The following is a 14723-nucleotide window of genomic DNA, read 5'->3' as shown; positions in this document are numbered from 1 at the left end:
TATGCCTGACTTTCCTAGTATGTGGATTGAGAGGATGTATGTTTTCCTTTTCAGCAGGAGTGTAGAAGTTTATACACTGTAGAGGAGATGAATCCCTCTCCAATTAGTCCTGTGACAGCCCCCTGGAATCTCCTTTGAGATAAGAAAAACTACTTGCTTAGAATTACTCATGTTAGAAAAATGCAAGCTCTTCTTCCTATCTTTTTAGAATATTATTGGTTAGGTTTGGTTCTTTAGAATTGGTTGTCCCAAAAAAAGAAAGGCAATGTAGTTGGCCAAAATGTGTTCACCCTGTTTTCCATTGGTTTACTTGTGATCCCCCCAAACCCTATAGAAGTACACGTGTGATCCCCCATCTTTGGATTTGTAGCCTGAGCCCTTCAGGGACGATAATAAAGCCTGTGGGAAAAGTCTGAGCTGCTCTCCCGGTCTTTTTATAGCGGCTGGAAACTGCAGATTTCTGTGAGAAGCTGAACGCCTGAAGGGCCAGCGCTCACAAACCTTGGAACTTTCCCCTGCCCGACAACAACAATACACCAAGGTCTATGCCACATTTTCATTACAAAGGAAGTAAAGAGACTGTTTAAAATCACATAGTTACTATTCAAAGGGTCACATAACTGTTCTGTCTATGTAAACGGCTAGTTAAAGTTGAATTAGCTACACTTATACATAGGTCCAGATTATGTCTCTGTTCAGGATTTATCCCAGCATTGGTTAGTGCAGCTAATGTGTTAACTCACACTATATTTGAAGATCTGTGGGGGCACGCCTACTGCAGGCATTACTTGACAGTGCCTGTTGCCTAGAGGGAGAGAAAAGCTTAGGACTATTCCAGTTTCTGCTTTGTGTAGATTCTGAGCTCACCACCCCCATAGAATCAGAAGTGTCTGGTCGGCAGGATTTTTTTACATCAGCATCGTAAGGAATTTGGGCTTTGTTTACACTGAAATTGCTTTGTCTTCTGTCACTGTTCTTCAGAAGAGAACTTTTTGGTGCTCCTGGGCTCTCAACCATTGCCTGTTGGCTAAAACTGGTACTAGGAAAAGTTGTACCAGGTTGCAACGAAGTTTGAGATGGCATCTCAGCAAAGCTTCTCGAGTAAAAGTTTGAAGCTGTATCTGCATTCTGAGTAACAACAAGAAAACGTTTCTTTTCAGCCTCTTCTTGTACATCATGCATCTCAGCCCAAAGCTCTCCAAGAAAGCCTTCGTTATTATTTGTGCTAGCATTTTGAGTCTGATTGTCTAAAGCATTTGTAGCTGGCCTTTTATTCAGAGATTTACTTTCCTGATTGCAATGGGTGTAATTGCTGCTGCTTTCTGTACGGTTATGTTGCACAGACTGGAACATGGAAGAATTTAAAACTGGGTAGAGCATAGTGTCAGTTTGCTTTTCCATCAAAAAGGTATGACTGCTAAGAGCACAAGGAAGTGTTTTCTGAGGGGTGGTGGGTATTTCCAAAGAAGAGTGTGGTATCACAGAGTATTTCTGGGATTTGTTTATATAGAAATTGTCACAGTCATCCTTGTTTTTATTCTGCTCACAGAGTCCCATTTTGATTTTTCGGAATCCTAAGTGGATAATTTCTAGAATATTTAAAAGCAATGATACAGTCGCTATTGATTGCATGAATAATATAAACACTGTCTTTTCTGTTGGTCTAGATACAAAGCAGTCAACTGTGTTTGGACATGGCTCTCTCTGACATTTATAAAGGGGGTCTAAGTGAAAGCCATAAAGAAGATACTGCCCAATCATAAAGCCAACTTCCACTGCAGATCTGGTGAAAATATGTATCACGTAAGTGCAGAGCAAAGATCCTCTTAGGGGTGCTTTATTTAGCTTTCTCTGATCCAATTGCCGGAGTTCTCTCTCCAGTCTTTTACGATTTTCAGTCATTTCTAATTCAGTGCTTTCAAGTTCCACCCTTACCTGAGCTTTCTTTTTTTGCCTCTCTTTTTCCAAGGCTCTTAGTCTGTATAAGGCATGACCCATATACACCAAGGAAGGGGAAGACACAAATATAACTTGCAAGACCCAGTATCTTATGAGAGAGATGGGAAAGGCCTCATCATAGCACACATTTCTGCAACCAGGCTGCTCAGTATTGCATATAAATTCTGATTGTTCATCATTCCAAACATCCTCGGTTGCCACTCCGAGGACAAGCATTCGGAATATGAAGAGGATCGTTAGCCAAATCTTTCCAATAATAGTGGAATGAATGTGGACCTCCTCTAAAATGCCTCCAAGGAAATTCCAGTCTCCCATGGTTATTTTGCCATATTAACACTAAAATGTATGAGAGAAAAAGAGTATCAAACATTGTAAAAGTTGCATTCCTTCCTCAATGTATAATGAAAAAAACAACACTGGGAAATCAATCGTATCTCGCATTGTAACCATGGGAACATGACCAACTGCTCTTTAATAATTAGGTATTATTTTCTCACACCTACAAGATGGAGAACTGCATCATCTGCCTGTGTCTACTTTATTATTAACATCCTGATAAGCACATCACTGCAAGATTTAAACACCCTCAGTCTGCATCAGATCAGTGGAAACTGGAGTGCCTGACTTGTAGCAGGAATTTAAGAGGATGATGTGATCTATTGGAGCCATCATCCAATAACAATGTAAGAGCAGTACATTTATATTAAGCTTATTGAGGTACAGGAATATTTGCTTGTCCTCTTTTTTTGGATGTTCCAAGCCCCATGTCACAGCTGTAATTATGGCAGTCCAATTACTGTTTCACATAGAAAATGGGTTATGTAAAGGAGCTCAAGAGGGAATAAATCATCTCATGAAAATGTCAATATTAATTAAAAATACTCATTTAACCATATAATTTGTGCAGACATTTGCTTTTCATTTATGGATGTCAATAATAAATAAACAGAATTGCTGTAATTGGTTAGCTTCCTCTGATCAATGATACCTGCATTTGAAATACTGAATAGAGTGCTTAAGTGTCAAGCATTACTATCTTTGACCACAACTCTTTGAAAAATAAATTATTTACAAAAAAGTTCTTTATCAGCATTTTCCTAAATGACTGTCATCTGAATACGGATAATCTGGTAATATATGTGTGTAATTGTACATCTCACCTTTCTTTCATATGTTTGTTTCTCCATTAACAGGATACCACATTGTGGATAAAATGTTTAATTCCTATTCAATATTTATGCTATTGTGCACATATACAATTGTAACGCAGTTTTTCGCATGTGTAGGGAAAAGCAAAACACTTGTAGATTTACCTTTTCATTGTATGCACAGCACAATTCAGTAGAATAGTCTCTTATTTTGGTATTTTTAAGGATAAAGGTGCTTTAGCATAGCATTTTGTCTTCAAATGGGTTTAATTGTCACCCTCTAAAACAGGAGTGCTAACAAGTCAACAGAAGCTGGAATCTTATGGTTGCAATATTGATGTCTGTAGAGGAATCTTTATGTTAAGGCTTCTAAACATTAAAATACCTCGGCAAATCAGTATATGAATAGGCAAGTTAGACATTTTTAAAGAGAAACAATTTTTTTAAAAGTGGTAAATTAAAAATAAAACATACCTTTCTTTACAAAAATGTGTAAAACTAACCATCTGCGACGTCCAATAAAAAATTACAACCCCTGCCATCTTCCATCTGTGTGAGTAAACTGGCACATTATAAGCAGTTTATTTTGCTACAGGAGCAAGTGACAGAGTGTGAGCTTTGCACATGGAATTTATATTTGCTGGGGCTGAAGGGAGGAGAAAATCGATCTATTGTTCAGTGTACTACTGCTCCAAGCATAATTTAACTGTGAACGGTAAAAGATTCTAATTTTTAAAAAGATAGAAATAAAAAAATCTGCAGCTTTAAGTTCTTTGAGATTATCTTTTCTTTTGCCTCTATAGCACCTTCTAAATTTTAAGAAGTCTCAGCCTCAGAAAAACAGAATAAAACAGAATTTTCAGACTAAGTTTTCGTTTATGTAACTCAGTAGTAGCAAACATTCAGCTTTCCTGTGCAAAAGAAGGTAAATCTTCCCAAACACTATCATTGTAAATTCCTGCAGGCAGCCTGTTCTCCTTTGAGAGCTCAGCACCACACTCCTGATGTAAAAACATATCAGTGGCTGTACTTTTGGCCCTTCCAAACTCACTCCCTCTTCACAGACATCTCTTATATTCTATGGTTCTCTGCTTTTCATTTCTTCTCCTGAGGCCATATTACTTGTCATACAGACATATTTAAAAGACTTTTGAACCTGACAATGGTTTTACCCCATTTTCCTCATCCATATAATTCAGTATTTCTTTTGGGGAGCAAATCCTTATAATTCCTGTTTTAAATGTCAGACATAATAAAGGTGTCACTCCTCTTGATAGTGGTACTTACATATAGCCTGTAAAAACTGACTAGGTGACACAAGTTCCTTTTCTAATCCAGACCCTAAGCTACCCACCTGCAGGAAAAACTAGCAAGAACTGGCTGGAATATTTTCTGTTATGAAAGAGCACACAAACTGCCTGGTCTCAGAGAGCATTAATGGATGTAACTGTTCATAGATTACAATCTACTGTTGTTAACTTTTTATTTTGTACTCCTCCCTTTCTTATTCCTTTCCTTACTTCAGATGGATTGTCATAGCACAGTTGCCCTGTCACTGAGATGAATGCATGGGTTTCTTCTACTGAAGAACATGATTACTTCTGGCAGAAGATTTGATAAAGCTATGCACTATAAATCCTCACCATGTTAGCATGTGGCAGAATTAGAAAAGAAATGCACAGTTGTACCTATACTCCACAAAGTTACCATTCTCTGTGTCTTCCTAGAGGAGGATAAGCCACTGGAACAGAATGAATACTCCTAAATTACCTTTTACCAAGTTTAAATATTTTTGGAAGAATGGCAGTGGAAGTTCTACATGTTAAAGGTACATAGAATGATAGAATGGTTTGAGTCAGAAGGGACATTAATATCGTGCCTAGTCCAAATCCCTTCCATGGGCAGATTCAGCTTTTGCCAGATTGGGTTGCTCAAAGCCTCTTCTAAACTGAGTTTGAATGCTTCCAATGATGGGGCATTCACTACTTCTCTGAAAAGCTGTTCCAGTGTCTCATCACCCTCATCCTATATAGTCTTAGTTTGCTCACATAAAAATTCTCAGAGTAAATGCTCCCTTTAAAAATTCCTCATGACACCTGGGGGCAGACCACAACTTAGAAGATGAGCTTATGCATGAAAATTATTTAGGAGATCTTAAAAATCTACTTGATTTTTTCTGGGGAGGTGATCAAACTGCTAAGTCCAATTTGGGTACTGATGGTAAGCTGGGAAAACCCTTTCAGACACTCAAAACATTAAGAAATGTTGGGCAGTGGGGAGGGAAAAATACTTTATTTCACAAAAGGGGAAAAAAGAAATAAATAGTTTATTTTGTGTACAAGAATTTTTCTGGAGCCAGCATTAGCAGTGCAATGGCCAAGGGCACAGCCTCATTAGGCATGCCTGCTATTACTGTGCAAGTCCACTGCTAGTTCCAATATGAGCTAAGGACCACATCTAGCACTGGAATGTTCTTTCAGGTGATCCTCATCAGCACTCTGCAAAAGTGTAGCGCTGATTCAAATGTCCTATAAAGGATGATTAAACTTCCTCTGCTGAGAACTCTAAAAAGCTAATCATTATCTTTTAATTTTGGTGCTGAAGACCAGTCAATAGGTCATGTCCGATTTCACATGTGACAGCTTGCCTGAAGTGCTCAATCATTTTGGCAAGCTAGCAGTCTCCAGCCAGCCGTTTCTATGAAGTACCTAAAGCAGGTTGTTAAATGTGTGTCTTCTCTTGAGTACTTAAAGTAGGTCTCTAAATATTTTTCTGTTATTGACAAAAAAGCCCCTCTAAGTCTGCTGAAGTGGTTCACAAACACACCAGCTCATGCAGAGATGCTGAGGCTTTGTTTGAAAACCCAAAGTGCTTGGTGAGACCAAACTAGCATGGTTGGAGATTTACTTGCTCTGTGTAAAACCTAAATATTAAAACAAACATATAATGATCCACAAAGTGTTCCAGGTTGCATTATCTCGTTCAAAATGGTACTACAGTTAAGTGACAACTCGACAAGTCACAAGGGAAAAGAAATCCAAGTGCCAACAATAACATTATAGTTAGTGCTGATATTGCTTTTTACCTTAGTTCAGACAGCTTGCAACTCCAACTATTTACACAAACTGTTTATAAAAACATTCAGAATTTAGTAATTTAGTGATATATGGGGAGACTATTCATTTTTCTTCCAGATCTAGAAGCTACCTCGCTGTTTTTTTATTCACTGCAAAACATTCTCTAAATTTTTATGACTATATTGATTTTTCTCAGCTTAGGGTCAAACGTCAAATGGAAATATTCTCTGAAGATGAAGGCCTTTTCATTTCTATACATCAATAATGTGCACTTTATGTGTGCAATTGATTTTTTATTTTCTACTGTTACCATGACCCACAACGGACATGTAGATAAGTAGAGGCACAAACATCACTGATGTGTCCCACATGTTTTCAGAGTAACATGAACTCACCTCCATAGTTTTCTTTCAGTAGTGAAGGAGGACCACAAATGATAAACTGCAACAACGCGAAATTTGGACAACTGTACTACTCAATGTTGTCTTTAGGATCACCAAATTCAGCAGTACTGTGTTAGAAGGCAGACCAGAGATTACCAGGTAAAGACTGAAGCACATGTTCTTCACATTAGTGTATTTTCTGTGCTGCCTTATAGATTCACTTTTTATTGCTAAGATACACATGCAAATCATGCGGTGCACATTTGTATTTTCACTTTCACAACCAAAATTTCTGAGGGTGTCCTGGCCTGTATCAGAAAGTTTAAAGTGTTTTTTTTTTTAACAGTTTCTGTCTGTCTTTTATCTTAGTTCATTGTTGATATACTTAAACTCATTCCTCTCTTAGTTCCTTAGCTTTAAAAAACTGTATTTTCTGTATATTTTATCTAGCTTGCTATTTTCTTCTCAATCCCTTGGCTTTAAAATTTTATTTATACATATACATTGGTACGGTAGCTTTCTGTGCCTGCTTTTAGTTCTCTCCTGACCTTGCTCCTCTTTGCATTTTCAAGTTTCTTTCCGTCTTTATTAGGCTTCCTGTATTTTTTTTTTTCTTTCCTGTATCCAGTTCTGTATCCATCTGCTGGGCTCAGAGCCAGTGATTGTGGTTGGGGCCGGGGGAAGGGAGATGGACTTCACCTGTGAGCTGCAGCATCTAAGTTGTACTCACGAGGTGTGAAAGTGGCTGAGCCAAGGATTAAGATAAGCTGCAGGAAGGGATGGGCTGGGGCAGCAAAAGGTGCAGCCACTGCGGCTGGGGTATATAAACCACAGCCTCTCATCGGGCTGCTTTGCTGTTCCTTCAGCTGCTGGCAGTTTCTAGGCTGTTTCAGCTCTTTGGGCACGTATGTTCTGGCAGTTAGAGAAGTGGAACTGTATGAGTAAGGCTTCAGGACTGGTCAAGATTCAGCAGCCTATGCAGTAGAAAGTACACTTGTGACACCCCCCCAGTCAGGATCCTGGAGGGAACCCCCCTCTGTGTGTCATCCCCCAAAATAAAACCACCAGCCCTGGTGGCCTCAGGGGTCTTCATGGGCTCAGTGGGTCTCATGGTTTCCTTGAGCTGGGGGTCCCATGTGTCAGAGACTCCCACCAAAATCGGGCTGAGCCCCCCCATCCTAAATGGGTCTCTCCAAGTGGGTCAGAAGCCTCCCTCAAATGGGGCAGAGATCCCTCCGGATGGTGAAGACACACCCCACACCCCCCAAGTGTGGAGCAGACACCCTGAAAACTGTGGGAGGGGGGACAGTCCGGTGTGTCCTCCCTCCCCAGCCCTGGGGTTCCACGGTCTTCGTGGATCTCGAGATCTTCGGGGGTTGGGGAGACGAAGTCCCCCAAATGGGGCAAAGACCCACACAAAATGGGGGGGGGGGGGGGGAGGGGGTGAGAGAGACCCTGGATCGTTGCCCCAAATCGCTGCTGATGACGTCACAAGGGAACAACCCAGGCCCTGTGACCGTTCCCGACACCCCCTCAGAGGACCCCGGCCCCGGTGACCCCACAACCTTCACCCACCCATTGGGTCCCACGGCCCCTCCGCAGCTCCGCCCTCCCCCTGTCACCCGTCGCTGCAGTGACAGCGTTGGCGTTTTGATGGCATTTCCCTCCGGGGCGGGGCTTCCTCGCCCAAGTCTCTCCAAAAACGGCCCCCGCGCCCGCCCCGGCCCCATTTGCCCCCGGATCCCGCGGGATGCGGCCCCAGAGAGGTAGGGGGGCTATGTGAGATGGGGAAGGGAGTGTCGCGGCCCCCGCAAGACCCGCTTTTAGGGGACGCTGGCCTTTTAAGAGCTCTGGGACAGGGTACTGGCCCTTTAAAATATCTGGGAGGGAGCGCTGGCCTTTTAAAGACCCCCTTTTAGGGGACGCTGGCCCTTTAAGAGCGGCTTTTAGGAGACACTGGCCCTTTAAGTGTCGCTTTTAGGAGACACTGGTGCTTTAAGAGAGCCAAGAAGGGTCTGCTGACCCCTGAGGAGACCTGCGGGGACGAGGGGGGACACTGGCCTTCAAGGAGCGGGGGAATTCCCGGGGCCTCCCCGCTGGATTCTCCCCGCGGGGGAGCAGGGGGTTTCCCGGGGAGGAGGGTGGTGACGCATGGGAATCCCCGTGACGTCACGACAGAGGGATTCCTGCCTCGCTGGGGGAGGGCTCGGGGTTTGGGGGTCCCGGGGGACCCGGTTATGACACGGCGGTTTGGGGGTTTACCCCCGAGGGTCTGGACGAGACACGGGGAGCTGGGGGAGGCCCGGGCCTTTGACGGGGTTCTGGGAGTTTTCAGGGTTCCCCGGGATCCCGGTGACCCCCGAACCGCCCCTTGCACACCCCCAGGCGCCCCCCGCGCCCCTCCGCCCCAGACGGTGAAGCAGCTGCTGAAGGAGCTGCGGCAGCAGAAGAGCAGGGAAGAGGCGAGATCCCCGGTGGGTGACCCCCTGTCCCAGGTCACACCTCCCCCGCGACACCCCCACTTTTCTCGCTGACCCCCTGGATCTCTCCTCTGCCCCCCAGGTTTTGGCTCTGCCCTCCCCCCGCCTCTCGGACGGTGAGTGACCTCCGATCCCCCAGATCGGACCTGGGGGACCCCAGATCCCCCCCCACACCCGCTGTGCCCCGTAAATGCTCTCCGTGGCCCCCCCCAATCCTCCCCGTGTCCCTCAATTCCCCTCCATACCCCAAACCTCCCCATGTACCCCCTATCACTGCTCTTCCCTCAGGTGCTCCCTGGCCCGGTGCCGCAGTGACACCCCAACTCTGTGCTGTCCCCCATGTGTCCCCCCATGGCAGCCCGGGGGGGTCCCATGGGGGAAGGGCCTCCGGTCTGAGCGGGTTTCAGGTGAGGGGGTCGGAGGGGATAGCGGAGAAGGGGGAGAAGTGCGGCATGAACTGGGAGGGTAAAGGGGGACAGTGTGGTAAATGGGGGGTCAGTGGGGGAAAATGAGGGGGCAGTGGGAGGCAAAGAGAGGGAATAGAGGAAATGGGAGGGAGAAGGGGGGTGGACAAGTGGGAGGGGTATGGTGGGGCAATGTGGAGTTAAATGGAGGCAATGGGATGGTTAAAGGAGGCAATGGGAGGGAATGATGGAAGCAGTTGGGGGCAGTGGGAGGAGATGATGGAGATGGGGGCAATGGGGTGGCAGCTGGGGGGACAAGGGGAGGAAAATGAGGGGGGGGGTCACTGGGACAGGATTTGGGGGACACCTAGAGCCCTGGAGGGTAATTGGGACCAAGCCCCCCTCCACCTTGACTGCTCCCCCCTCGCAAAGGCTGCTGCCATCCCTAGCCCTGCCTGGCCCAATCCCACAGTGCCATGGGGAGAATTTGGGGCACCCCTGCTGGGAAGGGAGACCCTGGACCCATATCCTGAACCCCAGGAACTTGCAGCTGCCCGTGCTGCACTGGGGGGCCGAGATCCACAGGAGCTGCTGCGGCAGGACGAGGAGGGGGACACGTGAGCAGGAGGGCCATGGGAGGGCACTGGGGGGTACAGGGGTCATAATGGGGTATGGGGGTCAATGGGTCCATGAGGGGTCGGTGGGCTAAATTGGAGCAAATGAGGGATGACAATGGGGAGGTTAATTTAGGGGGTCAGTGGTGTGAAGGACAGTCAGTGGGGCCATAGGGGTGCAGTGGGAGGGCAATGGGGTGAGTGAAGGTCAATGAGGTGTTCGGTGAGGGGGGAACAGAATGAAGTGGGGTCAGTGTGGGCAAGATCAGTGTGACGTAAAGAGGAGAGTAAATGCAGAGGTCAGTGGGAGGCAAGAGGGCTAGAGTCAGTGGGGCAAGAGCAATGCTGGGAAGCCTCCAGGGACAGTTGTGAGGCAATGGGAGGGGCTATGGGGTGACAAGTCTTTTTGGGGGGGGGGGGGTCTGTATTCTGGGTGGAATGTGGGGGACACACAGAAGGGCAAGGAGGTCCCCTCTAACCCCCCTCTACCCCCAGGCTGCTGCACGTGCTTTGTGCTGGGGGGCTGTGGGCACTCGCCCGCGCTGCAGCCGAGGCTCTGCGGGACCTGGGGGGACTGGAGCTGCGGGAGCACCTGGGCAAGGTGAGGAGGACAACACACCTGGGGGGGCCTGAGGGGACATCTGGAGGAGATCAAGGTGCAGGAGCACCTAAGCAAGTTTTGGGTGCAGGGGGAGGGGGCAGGGGAAGCTAGAGGTGCAAGAACACCTGAGAAACTTGAGGGCATTAGGGGTAAAGAAGGCGATTTAGGGGTAATAAGTAGGTCTTATTGGTGCAGTAAGGGGGTGATGGGGTAAAAAGACAATAATGGATTGGGGGTTATGTGGGTAATTAATAATGGGGGTGGGGTAGTTAATTCTGGAATAAATAATCACAGGGTTCTGTTGCAGCCTAATAATGGGGAGTGATGGAAGATAAAGGGATAATTAATACTGGGGGATAAAAATGGGTGATTTTTGATGGTGTAATTAGAGGCCAATAAAGGACCAATGAAGAGGCAATTAATAATATATAATTAATGAGGGGATGATAAGGGTGGGGTAGAGCAGTAACAATACGAGAGTGATAATTTGAGGGGGGTGCTTAGTGCCCCCCAACCACCTCTGACTCCCCCAGCTCCCACTGACCTTCCTTTTTTCCCTGCAAGAGCCCCGAGGCCCCCCCCCCTTACCCCCTAGACATCTACCTCCCCCCAGGAGTCACTCAAGCCCCCCTGATCACCCCTTCATTCTCTCCCTGAACCACCCCCCCCCCCATTTTATCCCCCCAGACTCCACTGCTGGTGGCAGCAGCAGCTGCAGCCCCAGAGATTGTGCGGGACCTGCTTGTGCTGGGGGCCAATCCTGATGCTGCTGACCACGGGGGCCGCACAGCCCTGCACCTGGCTGCAGCCTATGGGCACCCTGAAATCCTCCAGGTAACACCCCAACCCCGTGAGGACTGGGCAACCGTGGGGACCACAGAACCCTCACAAAGGGGACCCAAAAATGGGTCCAGAAGGGCCAAAGTTGTCCTGGGAGACCAGGGAACTGGCCTAGGGGGGTCCCTGGTATCCAAGGGGACCCCAAATCTTTCCCCTCGCCTTCCTAGGCCATTATGTCCTCGGGGGTTCCTGTCAACGTGGAGGCCAGAAATTTTGAGGGTCAGCAAATTTGTGGGGGACAAGGGTGGTGGAGAGGCTTGGAGTGGGATCTCTGGGTTTGGGGTGATTCTTGGAAAATCCTTGTTTGGGTGGGACTGGGGAGAGTTCAGTTGGTGGGTCCCCAGCTGGAGGGGGAGGGGGACTCAGGGGTCGGTGATTTCAGGTATCTGACGAGTCTGTTATTTCAGGGTGTCTTGGGAGAGTCCCACTTGAGGAGTACTCAAAACAGAAGGTGCTTAGGGGGTCCCTGGTTTGAAGGGGACTCTGGGGATCCCTATTTTTTGGTAGCTCTTGGTGGGATTCCTGGTGGATGAATCACTGTTTTGGGAGCATAGGGGAACTCCAGTTTGGGGAGTCCAAACTGGAGGGGGTCCCTAGGAGGGTTCCCAGTCCCAGGAGGCTCCTGTTTGGGGGAGGGATGCTTCCTGACCTTTCTTGGCTCCCTCCAGGCCAGACCCCTCTGCACTGTGCTGTCCTGGCCCACAATGCCTCCCTGCAGGGGGGCTCTGGAGAAGGGTCCCCCACGCCCCAGGACCCATTCCGCTGTGTTGAGCTGCTGCTGCAGATGGGGGCAGACAGCAGCAGCCAGGTACGGACCCCCCAAGGACCCCCAGGGGCCCCTCAAATTCCCTGGGTTCCCCGCACAGATCTCTGTTCCCCTCAAAGAGGACTGCGTCCCACCTCAAGGTCCCTGTGTGCTGGGCAGACCTGAGCTTCTGGCCACCGGGGTCCGTTGGGGTACCTTGGGAGGATTGGGGAGGAGCATGAGACCCCCACAACACCTGCGTGCCCCACAAAGACCCCTGTGTCTCCCTTCAGGCTCCCCATGGGCTGGATAGACCTGTGCTCCCGGACACTGGGATCTCTTGGGGTCCCTTTGGGGAGGTTGAGGAGGTTGTAGGGAGGTGGGACCTCCTGTGGGGCCGCCCCTGATGGCTGTCTTGCCCGCAGGACACCAAAAGCAGCCTGACGGCGCTGCACATGGCCGTGCGGGGAGGCAACCTGGCCCTGGCCCACCTACTGCTGCGCCAGCCTGGCATGGCCCCCCGCCTTGTCAACATGAAGGTTTGAGGGACTGCTGGGGCTGGGGGGAGCTCTGTGAGGCTCTGGGGGCTGATTGGACAGGTCTGTGGAGCTCTTTGGGGTCCTTCTAGTGGCTCGTGGGGCGTGAAGGGGCTCTGGGAGGTTCAGAGGGATCAAAAGGGCATTGGGGGCTTTGGGATGTCTGTGGAGAGTCTGGGGGGACTGGAAGTACTGGTATCAGACCTCAAGGGTCTCTGAGGTACCTCTAGGGGGGCTGGACGGTGACTTGTGGGTACCCTGAGCCCCCTCACGTCCTGCAGGCCCACGGGAACACCCCCCTGCACATGGCAGCAGCGCTACCTGGGACCCCCAGCCAGGAGCCCCTTGTGAGGCTGCTCCTGGCCTGGGGTGCTGACCCCAGCACCCGCAACCTGGAGCACGACCTGCCCCAGGGCCTGCTGCCCTCTGGGTCCCCCGGAGACCAGGTGAGACCAGCAGATCACCCTCACACCCAGCACCATCCCCAGCACCCCAGTGCATCCTAGCACTTCCTGCCGGCAGGGGGAAATGCCTGGAATTGCTCTTGGAATCCCAAAATCTCACTGTTTTGACTCAAATCCCTGCTGCTATGCCCAGAAGTTCTGCTGTTGTACTCCAAAATCCTGCTGCTTTACCCCCTCATTTTCACAGCCCGCTACCCCCCCCCCCCCAACCCGTGGGGTCCTGTCCCGGACCCTTTGGGTGACATCCTCATATTCTGGGGTAGAACCCCATGTTTTGGGGATCGCCGTGAACCCTCCCTCCCCCACAGCTCCGCCTCCTCCTGAGGAGCCGCCGGGGGTCCCATCGCCCACCCCCCACCGCAGAGTGACGCCAGAGGGGCGGGGTCTCCCGGATATCGGATGGGGGGACACCCCCATATTGGGGGATTCCCCCCGCCATGTTAACTTTTCCTGATTTCAATGAAATTGCCCCCAAATTTCTGTGAAATGAGTCTGAACCACATTGGTTTGGTGGGGGGAGGAGCACAGAGGGGGTCCAGTTCCCCTTTGCCCCCTCACAGAGCCCTCCCCTACAGCCTCATTAATGGGGGCTGCTAATGAGGGATGTTTCCTCTAAATTGGGGGACTTGGGGTGGAACATGCTGAATTGGAGGGGAAACCCATAAAACTGACGGAATTCTGGAATTAAATAAAAACTTTCTTAAAATCTGAGTCAGTTTTTTCCCAGTGCCCTCAGTCTCTCCTCAGTCCATGCCTCTTCAGTGCATCCCCGTGACTCCAGGAAAAGGAGGGGGTTCAGGAACAAAGGGCTTCAAATTGAGAAAACCTCCTTTTCTCTTATTTTAAGGATTAAATAATCAAAAAACCCTCCTTCAACACTATTTTACGGTCTTAATTTAAGGTTAAATTAAGGGGGTAAATGGTGGGAAGCGTGAGGGGAAAAGAGCAGGACACATGAAGGAGAAAGGATGAGAAATGCAAGGGGAAAGAGATTGATAACAATGAGCCAGTTGAGGAGACTCCCAGAGACCCCCCAAATGCTGAGGTTTTTCCCCTCCCCAGACCTAGGGCTGCTCTAGAGGAACTGGTGAAGGGAGCATCCCTTTAGGACCATCAAACCCCTCACTGTACCCACCAATGCCCCTTGGAGCCCAAACCATCCCAGCTCCCCCAGTCCACCTTCAAACCTTCCCAACATCACCCCAAAACCACTTCAGCCAGCTACAACTCCTCTTTAGCATTCTCAGACCTTACCCAGCACCACTGAAAAGGCAATTGATGCTACCAAATCAATTCTTCCCAGTTCCCTCTTATGTCTACTTTAGCAGCACTGAAACTCCTCCAAATATCTCCAGCACCTTACAGAACTCCTCCTAGAGATGGCATTGATGGAACTTTCCTAATTAATTTTTCTAATTAATAGGGTTCATTTTCAATTAATTATTTTAATTAATAGTAAGCAGTGTAATTTT

At 48.4% G+C, this 14723-nt stretch overlaps 2 protein-coding genes across 2 annotated transcripts; one reads left to right on the top strand and one right to left on the bottom strand.

The window, feature by feature from the left end:
• Nucleotides 1-744: 744 nt before the first annotated feature.
• GJA9 (gap junction protein alpha 9) lies at nt 745-2274 on the bottom strand. The gene has a single exon (XM_062509026.1). It carries the CDS (start codon nt 2272-2274, stop codon nt 745-747), a length of 1530 nt encoding a protein of 509 aa, XP_062365010.1.
• A 6043-nt stretch (nt 2275-8317) lies between these two features.
• LOC134053862 (NF-kappa-B inhibitor delta-like) lies at nt 8318-13905 on the top strand. Its single transcript, XM_062509128.1, has 12 exons — nt 8318-8333; nt 8953-9041; nt 9130-9163; nt 9336-9454; nt 9884-10068; nt 10561-10666; nt 11354-11500; nt 11674-11725; nt 12175-12314; nt 12677-12790; nt 13069-13233; nt 13560-13905. Exons 1-12 carry the CDS (start codon nt 8318-8320, stop codon nt 13617-13619), a joined length of 1227 nt encoding a protein of 408 aa, XP_062365112.1. The 3' UTR covers nt 13620-13905.
• Nucleotides 13906-14723: the final 818 nt, after the last annotated feature.

Source organism: Cinclus cinclus, chromosome 26 (genome assembly GCF_963662255.1).
Source record: "Cinclus cinclus chromosome 26, bCinCin1.1, whole genome shotgun sequence".
In the NCBI taxonomy this organism is placed as follows: domain Eukaryota; kingdom Metazoa; phylum Chordata; class Aves; order Passeriformes; family Cinclidae; genus Cinclus; species Cinclus cinclus.
The sequence above is the reverse complement of the archived record's forward strand: the minus strand, read 5'-3'. Positions and strand labels throughout refer to the sequence as shown.